Source organism: Hippichthys cyanospilos, chromosome 5 (genome assembly GCF_059441005.1).
Source record: "Hippichthys cyanospilos isolate Australia breed blue-spotted pipefish chromosome 5, RoL_Hcya_1.0, whole genome shotgun sequence".
In the NCBI taxonomy this organism is placed as follows: Eukaryota; Metazoa; Chordata; class Actinopteri; order Syngnathiformes; family Syngnathidae; genus Hippichthys; species Hippichthys cyanospilos.
The window spans coordinates 12,995,245-13,013,410 of record NC_142373.1 but is presented as its reverse complement, the minus strand read 5'-3'; the positions used below and the strand labels follow the sequence as shown (position 1 = coordinate 13,013,410).

The following is an 18,166-nucleotide window of genomic DNA, read 5'->3' as shown; positions in this document are numbered from 1 at the left end:
ATATATATATATATATATATATATATATATATACATATACATATATATATATATATACATATACATATATATATATATATACATATACATATATATATATATATATATATATATATATATATACATACATATATACATACATATATATACATACATATATACATACATATATATACATACATATATACATACATATATATATATATATATATATATATATATATATATATATATATATATATATATATATATATATATATATATATATATATATATATATATGTTGGTTACTTATCAAACATGGCTTTTGAATAACTCGGTTGTCACGGCAACACACAACAATAACAGTGCTGATAATATCCCATATCATAAAGATAATGCTAGCGCAAGGAAAATATTACCTACCCCTTCTGAGGGTGGACAGCGATGCCTCTGGGCTGATCCAGACCTTCAGATATCACCACCGAGCGGTAGGCGCCATTCAAACGAGATATTTCAATCAGATTAAAACCATGGTCCGTCCAGTAAAGGTTTCCTAGGCAAACATGAAGAAATGATGATGCCGTTCAGGCATATTCCATCTTTTGTTATTTCAATATAAAGCAGGACTACAGTAAAAGCAAAATGAGAAATCCTTGGCTGTTGATAAAGGGCATCAAAGGCCAACGGGGTCACACCACTAACCAGCCATCCAGTCGACAGCAATCCCTTCCACCCTGCTGACGCCGGACGTTACGATGTCCTCCCTCCAGGTCTGATCACGTTTTGCCCGGGAGATTCTGTTGAGGCCCATGTCAGTCCAGTACACAGTGTCATTGCCTACAAATGGAGTTAATGACACAGCAAGATAAGATGATGGATGTGATTGCCTCCAACAGATTTGTGCCCTCAAACAATGCAGCTCGTGAAAACACTTTTTACTACAGCATGGCCCATTTCACCAAATCTCGTGAGAAACAGTGAGGGAATGCTGGAAATGCACACACGGTACATCCGCTGATCTTTCGAGTTGACATTTGTCAAGAAAACTCAGGAAGGGGAAAAAATGTGGAGCTACAAATCACTATCGCAGATGACTAGTTAGTCTTAATGTCTAAATATATATATGTATATATTCGTCTCTAGACTTATTTTGACATTTTAAAAAAAGCTGATGCCCAGGTCAGGATTTTACATTATTTTTGGAGTCGCTCACATTAAGAGCTCAGTGACGCCATCTGAAAATGAAAGAGTTTATGGAAGGCCTTAAGCCGCTTTTCAATATAAATATGCTGGCTGGGCTCGTCTCTGTTCAACTGCGCGTGCGAGCCCGGTACGCTGGGATTTGAATTTCCATTACAAGACGGTTACCAGCTTGCGGGCGGGTCCGGAACAGATGAGGCGCTCGTGTGTTGCCGATAGTGATTTGATTCAGTGGCTTTCGAGCCGCAGACGATTCGTTGCTTACGAAATCATGTGTACTATGAAAATGAGCATCATAGGGAGAAGTTAATTCATTCAAAGTTATTTCAAAATTAATGGCGGTAAAGAATTACTGCTATAACTACTTAGTATTTTTCAAGCTTCTAGTTTATCTTGATATTTACCAAATTGCAAAAATACGTAATCTACTGTGGTTCTTTTGTTGACATTTTGATAATGTTATTTAGATCACTGATCTCGGATGCATTTCTCATTTGCTACACAGTTCTAGTTATTGTCATTTCAAAATAACAAGAGAAAAAGAAAGCTATCCAAGTGTCTTGTAAGGCTGGGCGATATGGAAAAGCTGAATCGTATTCAATCAGTCTGGGCAATTACGATTTTAATCGGTTTTAATCAAAGTAATAAACCCAACAAACATAATGATTATGTCATTTATTAAAAGTTATTTTTAATCATATGTTCGGACAAAAACAGTCTTAATGTGAATTTATTCATAGCTTATACAAAAAAGCTCTTTGAAGCTTGCGCATAAATTGCTTAAATGCCATGATTAAGTACTTAATTAGTCTTAATAACTCAAAATTTAGCACATTTTCAAACAGTCAATTTTTTAAAAAGATGAATTAATCAACTTAATTCAATTTATTGCCAAGCCCCAGTGTGTTGTAACATATATACCGTATATATATATAGAGAGAGAGAATAACTATAGAAAGGAAAAAATAATAGCGTAATACCAATCACCAGCAACAATGTAAAAATGCCCACCTCTCCTAATTAGCCAGCATTAATCTTTTTTTGTTGTTGTTGCGGTAAAGCTAGCAACACAATGCATATAATGTGAAACCTTTCTGTTTGCTTCAGTTTCCACTTGGTGTAATATCCCTCGGACCGCCTTAGTAACCATGCCTCATCTACATTCTATTACATACCGTACACGGGAGTGCTAGCGGGCTATATCGTCCGTCTTTGTGCCGAATTTATTATTTTTATCATACAGACAGTGGAGGGAAGTGGGGATGTAACAAATTGCGAGATGCACTATTTGTTTCTTGCTTGGCAGTGTACACTGCGCTTCCTTGATGCAATATCTGGGGAATTGCTTTGTATTCCAATTGTTTCCAAGGCTCCCTGTTATTCATACCCAGGCTTGCCTGTAATGTCATGTGATTACTCCATCAAAGCTGCACCCTGCCAGCCCATAGACCATTATTCAAACCTCTAATGTAAATATAGCAAAGACCCCTCCCTTGACCTGTTTATGCCGGATGAGAATGGAGGAAATAAAGGCAAGAGAGACATGCTCCTTTTATGCAAATTTCTCAGAATTCTAAATGACAAAGAGTTATTGGAAGAAAATCTCATTTGAAAGGTGGAGAACTCAGGGACATTCCACCTCATATTCATTTGCTGACTTAATAATAAATTAAAAAAAATACATTCTCTTTTCATCTTCAACATTGACTGCATCATCACTGGAATATTCTTTCAAATTATGACTAACAAGTACAGATTAATTGCAAACACTGTGATTAGTCACAAACAATCAAGCAATCATCGCAGTTACACATCCACTAATAAATTACATCTATTCAGAGGATCTTCTCTGAAGCCTCATGAAACACTTGTGATCTTTATTGCTCCTATTGAAGGCATTCATTGACAAATGCAATGTTATTTCAATACATTTCCATTGTACTTTATCTTGAAACCAAGGGCACCATTTAAAACAGTAAATCACCACCAAAAGTGCTTCAGGAGACTTTGTTTTTCCATCACTAGGTTCAGTTAGTTTGACACGACTGTTTTCAAAATGTATATTTCTTACCCGCATGAAAGTCCACCCCCACAGCAAAAAGCGTCCCAGTGATCGGCATGAGAGCTTCAGTGTGGTCGTGTGGGTCCAGAGAAATCCCTCTTATTCCCTCATGGATGGAATACATCACAAATGAATCCATACCTTGTGAAGAAAAAACAATTCGGCCAACCATACAAAATCATAAGGTAGTACTATAACAAATTTGTGTTTGAATACTGTCCAAAAGCAATTATTTTCACGTACCCTCACAGGACATGCGATCACTTCTGAGGTTGTATCCAACGGTGCAAGAGCAGCTTCGGGTGCTTTCGGAAGTTGGAAAACAGAGCTGCGAACACCCGCCGTTGTTTATCTGGCAAAGGTTTCTACCTGAAAGTTCACCAAGACCAGCACACGTTTTAGAACCCTTCTGCGAGGAAAGTCAATTCACATAATGTCTGTATGCAGTACATGGTTCTGTTTGGATTAATTTGTCATTTTAAATACGTGAAAATTAGCTCAATTGTGAAATTGAGATTTTTAATAATTAGTTAATTGTGTCATCTAAAAAGAGATCTTTTGAGTTATTTTTATTAGTAAAAAGTCAACATTTTGAGACTTGAGCTCACAAGATGTCATGTTAGATTGACAGCAAGTGGAAAAAATGTCTTTTTTAAATATTCATTTCATGAGAAAAATAATTGAGTTAAATTAGTCACACCTGCGAATTTATTGCTGAAAATTGCAAAATGTGTATTGCACTCAAAAGGCATTCTCATTTGTTCGATTCGTAGTCAAGGAAAAATATATTCACTCAATTTAGAGTCGTACTCACACAAAAACAAGTCATACTCCCCAAATTTTGACTTGTACTCACAAGCTATCATTTTTACGGATATGAATGGTGAAAATCGCAAACGTCTTTTTGACAGCAATGTTACTCCATTGTTATCCCGTACAGCACATTTACTCTGTAGCCGAATGCGTTCTATACATGATCTACGACAACTAAATGAATTTGAAAAAAATGAAGTGTGCCATTCAGCAGAAATGTGACTGAAGACCGTACACACCTTTCTGACCTTCCCGGTCGTACACCTTCATGTGAACGACCCCGCCGGTCTTGTTTCTCACATTGACAAAGTTGCGGCCATCCCTCTTGTTGACACTTCCCAGCTGTGCGGATTCATCATCTGCCCACCACAGTTTACTACCTGGAACCGAAAAAATAGAAACACATCTCAACAAAAGGTTGTTTCCTTACAAGATGTGGCCACAGATTCAAGAAAACGTTCTAATCATTACGTGAACTAGTACCGCTGGATCATTCGGTGGTGCACACAAATGGATATAACATTAATAGAATATTATTATATTCTGCTATATTAATATATGTAGCGTTGACACTTTGGCTAAGGGATTTCAAATGGGGGTTTGTGAGGTTTTAACAAGGTTTCATCAAGCCTAATTAAATGCAATTGAATGCTGTGACAGTAATAATATGTTTTACTTTTCAAATTTTGAGCAAAGTGATTAGAACATGAAAATGTTTTGCTTTTCCAGCAGCAAAAGTACTTTTTTCAGACTAAGAGCAAATGAATTGGAACATATCAACATTTCATTTGTGATTTCATTTTTTTGTTAAGTTTCTTAAAAGTTTTTGTTGAAGTTCTACTTATTTATGTGTATCGTCTGAAGTTTCTGGTAATATTATACACCTAGAGATACCACCACAAACGAGGTTCCAGAGTTTAACAAATCAGGCACAGTTGACACAGTTCTGTGTTTTATACCTTTTTTTTAAGTTAAAAAATGTTTTGCCTTGATTGTAAATTAGAAACACTGACATAGTCTAATTTGAGAACAAAAAAATGCAGTTAAAAAAAGTAGATCCCAACCAAAATATGTCACCAAAAAATGTTCATGCAAACAACGATTTAATTATGAAATCTTTTTAGTACAACAGTTGTCCGAATTTGGGATCAGTCTGTTTGGACCACATCCATTTTGATGTTGGGTTGTATTTTTGTTTGATTAGGCGGACCGCTGATATTTTCATTTCACGACAAAATGGGCAAAAGTGTGTATGCAACCTTCACACACAGCTGGAAGAACCCAGCAGATTTACTGTATGCATGACTATAAAACTGCCACACGAGATAAAAACCAAGTTTAGTGTTGACTTTTGACTTAAGATACGACAAACATCTCATGACATCCACTATATTAGTTTTGGATTTGTGTTATGGCAATAATTGTCAAAATTTGAAAGATGATTGGTTGCCAAGTAGGGCGCGTGGAGCTTGCGGTGCAGTCACCCCATCACAACATTTTAGCGGAAGGTGGAAGGAGGCTGGTGGAAGTCATAACTTCAAAGAATCATAATTTCAGAGCGCCTGGACTGTGGCGGCTACTTCGCTGTTTGTCACGGCTCCTACGCAGTTAGCATACGGCGGCATTTTGGTTTCCTCTTCAGACTGATATATGTGTATAAATGGATATTAAATACCCTGTAAAGTAAGGTTATGAATTTGTTTCAAAATACATTACACATGTTTGAAGATACTTTCGTGACAGTACTGTATGTAGTTATCTGTTGCAATTGTGATGCACCCCTAGCTAGCTAGCAATGCGTCATGTAAATTTGGTGGGTTGTTTACAACACTCTTCTCTTTCATGTGTCAAATTTACAAGCCATTTATTTTCTCTTTACTGGAGCCTTTGTAGATAATGATGTATGCAAACTTGATGTGGCTTATTATGTGTTTGACACATTTTTTGTTTTGTTAAACATGAGCTTGTAATATGCTCAATAGCAAGTACAGTGGACGGACCCCCAGGTTACGACGTCCCCGGCTTACGTCTTTTTAAGTTTTTTGTCCCCTCTATGGAGCATTTTTCCCACTTTACAGCATCAACAACTGTCATTACCTGTGGGATTGGCTGTGTTTATTTTGTTTTGATTCCCTCTTCAGCCCTTTTTAGGTGATTGCTCCTGTTTTCTGTTCATGTCAAACTGCCTAAGCTGCAACAAGTCACTAAGATGCTGGTCTGCTATTGGTCGACGTCACGGTGTCACTAAGATGCTTGTTACCATAGGTTTCTATTGCCCGCCACACGATGACTTGCCTTACAATCCCAACCCTGGAACGGATTAATTTCGTATAGTGGGGTCCACTGTACAATGATTTTTAGCACTTTTATGGCGTTTTACAATGGTGGAAAAAAAGGCATACATGTTTAACAGAAGCTCAATGTTGGACCATTTGGACAATTTTAAATGAAAAAGGTATCCAACCCCCCAAAAAATTATGAGTGCGTAATTTGGGCAGTCCAGTTCTATATAATTCATCAGCACATTGTAATAAATTCACAAGAGACACATCTCGTTTTTAAGTCAGGACTACATTGTTAATATCAGACCATTTAGCAACAACACCCGTCCCTTTGAGGTCATACGTTCTAATGGTTGATCCCACCACACACACACGGGAACAAATCCCACTGAAACTAATAGCTTGAGGTCCAGTGCCACATGTTAACAAAATCAGAATCGCCGTGAGCGCAAGTGACAGTCGACACGAAGTTTACAAAACACTTGACCCCGGAGGGCACACGGGCCTAGATTAGCTTTGCTCTCCATGTTAATTTGACGCCGGGGGGCTCGCGGTGATTGCTCGCTTGTGGCCCATCATATTCAATTTCCACATCAACTGCTTGTTAGATTCAAGGCGTGTCCAGGGCTGATGAATGGCGCACCTCCTAAAGAGAGGTCCCTGCATATCCCTCCAGCCAATCCAATTACTCCAGAGCTATAGGACATCCTCGCATAGTGCATCAACCCCCATCGCGCCCACGTGAATACCTTCGCGTCGGGCGCCTACAATACAAGAAAAATGAATTGATTGATTTTAACCCGCAGCGATCTGTGATAAAACGGCTAATTCATTCCACCCGTGTTCAGCGATTTTACGCCTGCTTCTGTCTCTCGCTGCGTGACGGACATTCCATACCTGATAGAAATCGAGTGTTGCTTGTTTACTCGCGAGGCGGCCTAGTATGAATCTTAACTACTTTAAACAAAACCAACTAATTGATCGCGACACAGTAGACGAGGACATAACCGGCGTTGGGTGAATCTGATGTAATCATGGCTGACTTGTTTATTTACGCCATTGATCTTTGAATTGATATAATTACCGGTAGCTAGCAAAGCACGCACAAATTAGCATTATACGAGCCACCGCAATTGAATTACGTTGTATATGAATGAAGTGACAAGATAATGCTCAGTTGTGAACAAAGCTGTCATATTGTCTTTTTGGAAATAATTAACGCAAGACTGCGCTAACGTAGCCACGCCGATCAGTTTTCATTTAAAAATCTCTTATTTTAACATCTACGGCTCCTCACCATACCCAGGACGTGTGTGAGAGTGTGTGTGTGTGTGTTTTTTTTTTTTTTGAGTTAGCACAGGGAAGTAGCAACTAATGTGTTGTCTCACTGCCTCTGTTACAGTTTCTTAAAATGCAAGTTAGCTGGCTAAAACGCGCACCAATCAGCATTATCTAAACCGCTACAGTTGAATGACATTGTATACAAAGGAAGTGACAAGATAATGCTCAGTTGTGAACAAAGGTGTCATAAGCACTTTTTCAAACAAAAAAAAATGTGTAGCAACACAGCACTAAGGCAGTCATGTCAAACTGGAAAGGTTTTCATTTTACATTTAAAAATCAGTTACAGTACTTTTAACATCTAGAACGCCTCATCATACACAGGGTGTTTTTTTTTTCTTACAACAAACGCATTGTAAGTGTTATTGATTAATTAACAGTTTATTAAAACGCTAGTTACACGGCTAAAACGTGCACAAACATTTCCTCCCTGACAACGACATGCCATGGCGCATTTGAGTAAAATGAGAAGATTCCGATTCAGCTTTCATGTCTAATTTTCTTTCTCTGCTTGTTTTGAAGCCAAATTCATACCTGGAGATTCCACAACATGAAGTTGTTGTTCAGTGACTAATGCACTGTCAGGCCGCAAGTGAAAACTCTCTATTTCAGAAAGTTTGTCGTGTTGCTCACGCTTCCATTCCAAACAATTTCCTCCACATTAATTGTGATTGATGGCGACTAGCAGACACGATTCTGCTGTTTCGCTATACCTTCTAATATGCCGCTACAGCGCGCCATTATTCTATGTCACCTTGCCTTTTCACTACCATTTGTGAGCACAATAATAAAGCCTTTTCTAAATAGGAAACACTCCCAGTCAATTTAAGGGAAGAAATGCCTGCACAAATCACTCTGAGGAGAAACAGAATGTAAAAGTAAAATGGCGTTCTGCGTTTAAGCTTTTCCAGCTGGCAAGGTTCTTTTTCGGGTTTATGGTGTATGTATGCAAATGGTAGAGACTCACCCATCACAGCGAGAGCGGTTCCCTTCTTGAGCTCCCTCTTTACAGTTTCGAGTACCTCAAGGCCACTTCCGTCCAAATTGCACCTGTTGATGGTGTTATTGGCTGAACTAATCCAGTAGAGCTTGTTAGCTACGTAGTCCACCGAGAGACCTGAGAGTGAAGCAAAACACAACACGGTGAGATTTATTATCGCGGCCAGCTGGAATCGGTCGCTTTCATTTCACATTGTTTCGCATGAACAAGAAAACAGTAGTTCAGATACAGCAGTGGAATTCGATCAGGATGAAATAAATTGGCTTTAATTCAGTGTGAACATTGACCCAAGAAAGGAAACAAACAAGGATAATAAACTTGTCAGATTATCAGGCCGACAAAGTTTGTATATTTGAGACAGATGTCTTCATAAAATAGACACAAGCGAGACAAAAATGTGCTTTTTTTAAGCCGGACCAAACTGTAAGCATCACTATGTTGTTTTATTTCGGCCATACTTTTGCCGTGGCTTTGTTGGCTGTTTTACAAATTTTTGTCGGTGTCGTACGATGTTCGTTGGCAAAACATACGCCTGCCATGGGAGTGGCAAAAACATTGACAAACAAAAAAAAAAACACATTCTGGAAAGGCTTAGTATGTCACTGTTTTTAGGTGTCGTTTTGTTCGGTAACAAAATGGCCGTCCGTCAGCGATGGGGCGAAGGAATCTCACCTCTGCCAGAGTAGTGACAATTATAATGATGGACAAAAAACCCATTGCGTCTTTTTTTAAAATTTATTTCTATTTAGGTTTCTCGTTATTCATCAGCAAAACGGCCTATTAGTGACGCACTGTCCGACAGTCTGCCAGAGGTGACAGATTGTCCATCTATGATTTTAAATACACGTCTGCTATCAACATGTGGGATTTGGAAAGCACGTTGAGATTTCTGGACATCTCCCACTATGAGTTGGATTTATGTTCAGCAGATTCACATTCACAATGCATCATTAATTTATTCTCATTCTCAGATCCACCCCAGCATCATAAATGATGTCTGTGAATCATGGCACGACCTGCTGACAGGCCAAGGAGGTGAAGAAATGCAGAAAAGATCACAGTGAGTACGATTCGTTTTGACCTTGAGTCCGAGAGAATAAAATGTACGCTTCAAAAGGTTTGCCTCAAACAACAGGGGTGCGAAAGAGGGTGGCACATGAGTGGATTTTCACTCACTCCTCATCACACATAGTAAAAAAAAAAAAAAAAAGAAAAAAAAGTCCTGTCCTGTCCTGTGCTGCTGAAAATGACTCCCATTCATCCTACTGCCGTAGCTGCAGGTCGGCTACATTTAAAAAAACTGGAAAATGATCCTACTGCAAAATGCCAGCTCGTCTGCTCCCATCAACTTTTTATCGTGGATCGTTCCCAATTCGACGAGATTCAGTCAACAGCAAGTCCAAACGTATTTTTATAGATATTACTCAATAGTATTTAACTCACCAAATAAATTATAGACTAAATATTAACTTTTAACAGAGGAACACGGCTGAACAATTTTAATACCCCTATCATTTAAATTCTCGCAAATCAAAATAAAGCCGTGAGCTGACAAAGAACATGGTTTCACACTAAAACACTTAATGGTTTATTGATATTGCGCAAGTTGGTACGCCCTGGAAATTGAGTTAAAACCAATCTAGTTTCACATGGGATCATTAGTCTGAATCCATCCGTCCATTTTCTAAAGTTTTGTCCTCATTATAGTCAAGAGACAATGGAGCCTCACTGCAGATACTTTCTGGACACGTCTCAAGTCAGGTAACGCTTTCTTATCTCGATTGCTGCTTGTAGAAATGTTGTAAAAAAAAAAAACTATTATATGTTCTACTGCATATCATCACAGCTGCATTTATATGTATACTACATCTCTTATGATTGCCTGGTGATATGCTCCAGCGAATTTTCTCTTTAAACATGTTCTTTGAAAACCGTTTCCTACAAAGAGTCCTTTTGATGGTTTTCATTTTCCGCCGATCCAGTCTACGCTATACAAGGACACGCAGGTAAGCACAATATCCGAATGGCCTTAATCGTGTGAAATTGTCACAATTACGCCCGTCTTACAAACGTGTACGCCGGCTGGCAGAGTTGAATGCATGTTCATCTTTAAGTACTTTACAATGAATCCTGAATATGTAGAGACACATTCTTTGTCCTCATTATAACGGCATGACAGGAAAAAAACAAAGAAGACTCCATGGGAAGGCTTTTGTTTGCTTCACTGTTCTATCATGTGGTAAGGATGCTTTGTTCTGCTTGTACTGTATATGTGTGTGTGTGTGTGTGTGTGTGTGTGTGTGTTAGACTGACGTCATGAGTGGGAAAAGCCAGATTGCGTTCCCATTTGGATCATATGGTGGGCGGTCTAATTTAGTATGCTGCAAGCACGGCGGTACTGACCGACAGGTTCCCTCTGGTTCTGATGGAGGACCTTGCTGTTACTTCCGTCCATGTTGGCCATGTTAATAGTGTTGCCGTCCGTCCAATAGATTTTCCTGGGGGACGGGAGAACAGTGAGACCAGTGGTTTTCAAATTATTTTCAATGAGGTACCTCCTTGTGGATTTTTTTTTTTTTTTTTTCCAATCAATGACCCACTTGAGTCGTGGTTCTCAAATGGGGGTACATGAAGGCACTTCAGAGGGTAAGGGATATTCAAACCGGGTTTCTGCAGATATCAGCAAATCTAAGTGAATGTGTTTTAATGCTGTGACAGGAACAGGTTTCCTTTCGAATTAAGAGTAAATTAATTTGATCGCGAAGCATCTTATTGCGAAACTGCGATGCAATGGTGCACTTTATTTTGTTAAGGCTTATACAGATAATGCAATTTTCCAGGAGAATAGTCAGAAATTAAACAAGTAATGTAACATCTGAAGTTGTTGAAGAGAATACGCCAAGAGGTGCCAAGAGACTTTGTTTTAAGTCTTTGTTTTATCATGTTTTGCACTGTTCATGTGAAAACCAGCGTATACTATTTCTAGATGGAAAAAATTACTTCATGCCATTGGTAATGACAATGTGCATCAGTATGAATTGGACATAAAGGCTTATGTTTTGCAAAGAAGACATTATAACAAAATAAGCAAAACATCCCTTTATTGTTCCTATAAATTAAATAAAAATACTGCTGTGAAATCGTTTCATTAGTAATGACAAAGTGCATCAGTATAAAATGGAGTAAAATAAAGGCATAGTTTATATAAAACGATCTCTATTTTACACTTCAACAAAATGTGGATTCATGTTCCAATCAATTTGCTCCTAATTTAAAAAGAAAAGCTATAGTATTCCTAGGCGGCTCAGTGGTTAGCACGTTCACCCCCCCCGGCACTCCGGCTTCCTCCCACACTCCAAAAGCATGCATGGCAGGTGTATTGAACATACTAAATTGTCCTTAGGTGTGATTGGGTGCCTAAATTCTGTTATAACACTGCGTACCGACTGAAACGTACCCCCAACTTCACTTTGGCCACAGGATATCCTGTTTATCATATAATAGAACTTATTAATCGTTAAAATAAACTAATCGATGAGGTTCATCCCGATAACGGTTGATCTGACTGATCCCTTCCGTCTTGGCCGTCAGTCAGATGTTAATTCCATTCAATGACGACGACAAAGCAAGGAGGCCTACAGACTGGGATAATCTACTTACCCCTTGACGGGGTGCACTACGAGGCACCTCGGTTTATCAATGCCGTGGACGACGGAAGTCTTCAGGGAGCCATCAAAGCGAGCGACATTGATTTGCGACTCGTCGTTCTCCGAGCTAAGCCAATACAAGTTCCTGGAAAGCCAGTCCAAAGCCAGGCCGCGGCAGTTCACGATGTCTGGCGGAAAAAACGCCGAATAAGCGATGGCGCGTGCGCGAAAAACTCAAGAAATGGGCCCACCTGAGGAAATGACGGTCTCCAGCTGGGTGCCGTTGACAAAAGCACGTTTGATTGTTTGGGTTTTCACGTCGGCCCAATAGATCCTCTCTTCCTCGGCGTCGTAATCCACGACAGTGACGTCGTCGATATCCGGCACCGTTAGGGCCGTCATGACGTTCATGTACGGGTTGTCGATGTCAACGCCTCGGATTTCCGAGCGCCGCGCGTACAGCAGGAACCTTTTCAAAGCTGCAATTGAGAAATGTATTTGTTTTATGAGACAGAGTACACGAGAGAGCTTTTTCCTTTTTATCATTTTTAGTGATGTAACCATGCCAGGAAATCTGTTTTGTAGACAAGGCCTTAAATCACAAAGGCATTTTCAGCAGTAAAATGATACTATTTTAGATATAATTAATTTGGTAACTCAGTTTATACCTAAAAAAATACATCTCGTGTGCTCAACGCTTGGGTAACGGCAGCTCACCTGTTGGTCATGTGACGTTCACACTCTGATTGGGGCTTAACTGAGCCTTCAGCGCGTGATTTTCTTTTCTCAGTTGACAGCAAGTGTCAAAATTTACATTAATTAATTTTACGCAAAAAATAATTTGGACAAGTTATTACAGACAGAAAAATTATGTTTTACTCGTGAAAACGGCTAAGTAGATGGACTATCCCTTCAGAATGTCTATATAGTGAATTTATGGATAATTTGTTCTTATACATCTTTTCCAAAATGGATGGACGGATGGGCGTTTTGAAGATTAGCTAATTCATGAAATGGTAGCATGCTGGTGATTAGGAAAATATATTTATAAACTATATAAAAGCAGCATTTGAGCAAGTTATGCACGGTGTTAAGTTTACATGAATAGATTTATAGACAATATATATTATTATTGGGACATTTTGAATAGGATTTATCTTTGTTGAGTTTATGACATCAATAAAAATTGAGTAAAATGGTAATTGTCCAGACCGACTGGGAGAGTTTAAAAAAAAAAAGGAAACAATATTTTGGAGGCCATATCTCTAAGCCCTATTTGGAGGTAACTAATGAGAATGTGCCAATAATGTAGAACTCAATTGTGATGATATAAAAATGTTTTGTTTCATGTTAATTTGCTTATTTGGTAAGGCTTCATGATTTTAAAGCCTCATTTTCGAGAGTTTTCCCCATTATTCAAATTGGGCAGTGTTGTTAAAACCTCTCAATCAAATTTAGAAGATATGATTTTGACTTCACAGTAGGGCTGGGCGATAGAGCAAATTTTATTTCGTATAATTCAAGCTATGAATCTTTCATATTATGTTCGGAATAATAATCAAATGATCTTTTTTAGGGTTTATTCAATTAACATCAATTCAAATAGATTAAACTCAGAATCATCCAGAATAAGTGGAAAAAAATGTTTCAGATTTTTGGCTATAACAGCCAGCTCTACTTTACAGGGACTTTATCGCAAGGCAAAAAAAAAAAAAAAATATATGAATACTTCCCAAAGCCTCAAAGAGTCTACAAGCTGAAATTGGATATGATAGGGAGGCTACTGGTGCCCATGTAAACAAAGGGGATATTATTGACGTCAATCAAACAGTGTTCCCGTAATTGCTAATCTCCAACCCTACGCCCGCACTGTCACCAAAGGAAAGTGTAAAAAATGACAAATGTTAACGCTCACCAAAGCAGGATTGTTTGTCGGGCGAGAGCTTCATAAGGTGCGGACAGGTGCAGGATGCGCTGGAGTTGTAATTGATGAGACACAGATGCGAGCAGGGACCGCGTCCATCATTCTCCCCGCAAGGGTTTGAGGCTGATAGCAGCAAAGAGAAAAGAAAACAAATTCAAAGAAGGCTCTTTGAGACGACGAAATTTGCAATGGCAAGTAAACAAATACGTATGCCTGCTTTGACTCAAATCCAATGAAAATGCTGACTTGGGTGTCAAAAAAGGACAAGGGAAAATACATTTTTGCTGTGAAGTGAGAAAAAGAGATAAAAGCATCTCATTTGCCAACGCTTGGAAAGTATTTGCGAAAACTCATTTACTGTGACCTATATTTATTAGAAAAATCCAGCAGAAAGCATCAACAAAAGAAAACAAAGCACTTCTCGCTGATTGTTTTAAGAAACGGCGGAGGAAAAATTCACAATAAATATACTACGTGTGCAAACTCTGTTCAGATAGTTCAAGCTTTTTCGCTGATATGAGTATCACAGTACAGAATTTTTTTTGTGTTGATTTCCGTTTTAAGATTCTGCCACTAGTCTCTAAATCAATAAAATAAATATGTATAATATTCGTCAACCATCTACTACTTCAGCCTGTATCCGGAAAAAACAAATTGCTGGTGGTACGGTGAATTTTTTTTTTACACCTTCTGGCAGTCAGACGTATCGATTCTGTAGCACGTGGCACAAAAAAATAACGATGAAGTACTTATGGAATATATTTTATGTGCCTTTGTCATTTAGCTACGAGGGCAGGGTTCTTTGCGGTTGTCGTCGTTAGTAAAAGTCAATCATTTATGAATTATGCAAATTTCAGTAATAGGACTGTTGTGCGCTTTGTAATCTGCAAATGATTGTTCGCCGACTCTTACGGTGAAGCACCCGTTGCTTTGTGTTTCAAGAGCCTGCGCCATTCACCGGCATCTGAGAGCAGCTGCATATTGTAGCCCATTATTTTTCCATTCTTTGTCACATCACATGACAGCCACTGCTCCTCGTCTTCGCTTTTCCGCTCAAATGTTCAACGAAGCATCGTGCACACAAATGCGCGGTTTGATTTTTTTTAATATCTAAGAAAGGATTAGGCATGCTCATCGTGAGAAACACAAACCAAATTTGATGATGTTTATCTATCCTGAACAATATTGCTAATGCCGCTACAGGAAGAAAATGATCATTAATTGGCGGCACGGTAAGGAAAGCAGAGGAAGCATGAAATCGCGTAAACCCGATTACCGTTTTGATAATACTCGTTTATGCATACACGTTTACGCTATACAATTTGCACTCAAATGGTGGCAGGGGTATTAAATTTGGGATTTTGACACTAATGCAAATAAAAGAGAAGGTTAATTAGACGATCTTCATAATATTATATCATTATATCATTTTAGGGAGTACTTGAGACTTTTTAAAAACTTTACATCTTTAAAACTTTTTATAACTCCAATCACACATGGTCAAATTTTATATTTTGGCGTGTTTCATTCAGCAATTCTGCAAGCTATACGGTGTATAATTGTCTGTTTTATTTCTGACGTCTGCTGAAAAATTGTGTTACTAATGATTTATGAGAGATAGACCATTTTGCAAAGGAGCCACTATAGCGCAATTAAGCAATAATTTGCTTCATGTTCTGATTTATTTGCTCTTAGTTTGAAAAGAATAACGTCCTGTTCCTGTCACAGAATTATATTATATTATATTTCACATACCCTCTGAGTGCCAACACGTACCCCCAAAACTATTTTCTCTCTTTGAAAAAAATGATTCAAATTATAGCAACGTGCACTCGGGATATGTTGTCACTCCACAAGTTCAGTCATTCAGTTCCAGGCGTTTTAGACCCTCCTTTATTCAATAACTTGAAAAAAACATAAAACATATGGAAAGAAGTACCTCGGATTATAAATTTAAATTACTAAAAAAAAAAAACAACAAAAAACGTGAAATTATGTCTGAGATTGAATGACTAAATAAGGCAGAAGTTCTCACCTTGCGGTTGCCGACTGGAATGGAAGATCTGCAAGTCAAAAGGCTGAGCACTCGTCTTCTGGATGACGGTGACGTTTTTCCCCGTCCACTTATTGGCTCTGGCCAAAGTGTTGGTCCGCCAATCGGTCCAGTACACATTTCCTCCGAAAAGAGAGACGGCAAAAGGATGGGACAGGTATTCGTGGCCCTTGAGGATCTCGATGACGCCGCTGCCATCGTAGAGCGCCGAGAAAATGGCGTCTGAGCTGTTAAAAGAGAGCGCAGCAAAACTCCGTATCCATGTTGAAACAGCTCTTCAACTGTATAGAATATTCTTACAAATACATTCAAATATACCAGTAGGCTCCGTGCTAAAAACATAACTTTTTGTTTTCATAATACTACAGGATATCTGACGTTTTTGTTGTAGCATGTGGTCAAATTTGTACAAATACGTAGGAAAAAAATGAACAGGGCACTCAGATGTGCTTTTTTTTTTTTTAGCTTTTGGTCACATTATACCAGTATGTTCAAAAATTGGGGAAGTATTGATCAATGTTTTATGTTTTTTTGCATATTCAGCACTCAAATCCCTATTCATTGGAGTAAGGGGAAAAAAAATGCCCTGCTTTTAATACTTTGCCTACAAGTACAATCAAATGCATTTGCAAATCTCCACGCTTCTGAAAATAAACACTTGGGTACCGAGCATCAGTCCAAATAATCCTCTTTTCCAGATGATCCAATGTGAGTCCATTGGGCCAAGCTCCAATCTCCATATCTTTAAAAACAATATGGCGACCTTGTCCACTCATCGACGCAGCCTCAATACGGGGGAAAGTAGCGTCCCAGTCAGTCCAGAAGAGAATCCTATGAAAAAAATCTTTCTGAGCAAAGTGAAAACATGTTTGTGTACTACACGCAACATTGCAAGAAAACGTGGAAATTAACAGCCAGTGGAGAACATTGTAACATTTTACGCTACTTGGTTAAAACCGCTGCTTCACTACCAATATAAAAGGCTTTGTATTTTTTAACAAAGAAAAAAATTAACAAACAAAGAAGAATAAACAAAAATCTCTGCTTTAAATAAATCGAGATTTTATTCTTGGGCCATATTGGCCAGCTCTACTGAAATATTTCGCCTTTGTTATTGTTGTTAATTTTATGGTAGGTAAAACAAAGCAAATCCATTTTGGAGCGCCCGCCCTTATTGACAGATGCAGTCCGCGTCCCACAACAAGAGCCAGCCGCGACCTCGGCGCAACCTGCGACAGACCTTGAAACCGGAGACCATCTGTTTGATTATGACTTTTCACAGCTCAATGAGGCCTGAAAATGAACACCATCCGCGCGACCGTTAACAGCATCCGGAGCCCCGTTCCGGCAAAACAGATTTTGCTCTGCTTCGCAAAGTCAACTTGAACAAAAGACAAAACGGCCTAAGTGACGTCAGCCAAACTGCAGGGACCAAATACCCCGCGTCCGGCTCGATAGCCTTGATAAGGTCCGGCTGATCAATGGACCTCTGCTTTGAGTGGATTCAAGTAATTAGATTAGAATTATTGCTTGGGAATGGAAGAGCACAGAGAGCGGCCATTAATCCTTGACGGGATGGCCGTAGCGTTTAGCCGTCCTCCCAAATGTGTTAAGAGTAGCGAGAGGGAGCGAGCAGGAGCAGATTACACAAGTCTTAAGAGTGGTAAATTGATTTTAGCAATGTCTGCCTTTTTGCTTTAATCTGGAAATATTCTTGCCTCAGTGTACAGTCAGAGTTCAAGCACCGTGACGCATTAATCAAGGATAAGCTCGCAATTTGAGGCCGCCATCCGTACCGCCCAATATCAATATTTTGAATCTGTATGCAGGGGAAGTCATGTTTATCTTGCCACCCCTTGTTA

The 18,166-nt window shown here is 38.8% G+C and overlaps 1 protein-coding gene across 1 annotated transcript in view; it reads right to left on the bottom strand.

Moving 5' to 3' along the window:
- Positions 1-18,166, bottom strand: part of LOC148423597 (low-density lipoprotein receptor-related protein 1B-like) — a 247,169-nt gene that overhangs the window by 77,920 nt on the left and 151,083 nt on the right. Inside the window, exons 27-38 of the mRNA XM_088415013.1 lie at positions 16,971-17,135; positions 16,287-16,531; positions 14,243-14,374; positions 12,579-12,806; positions 12,341-12,515; positions 11,084-11,178; positions 8,648-8,797; positions 4,297-4,437; positions 3,488-3,613; positions 3,254-3,385; positions 685-819; positions 406-535 (exon numbers count right to left, since the gene is read on the bottom strand). Coding sequence (XP_088271139.1) covers positions 406-535; positions 685-819; positions 3,254-3,385; positions 3,488-3,613; positions 4,297-4,437; positions 8,648-8,797; positions 11,084-11,178; positions 12,341-12,515; positions 12,579-12,806; positions 14,243-14,374; positions 16,287-16,531; positions 16,971-17,135 — 1,854 coding nt within the window. The remainder of the gene's footprint in view (positions 1-405; positions 536-684; positions 820-3,253; positions 3,386-3,487; positions 3,614-4,296; positions 4,438-8,647; positions 8,798-11,083; positions 11,179-12,340; positions 12,516-12,578; positions 12,807-14,242; positions 14,375-16,286; positions 16,532-16,970; positions 17,136-18,166) is intronic.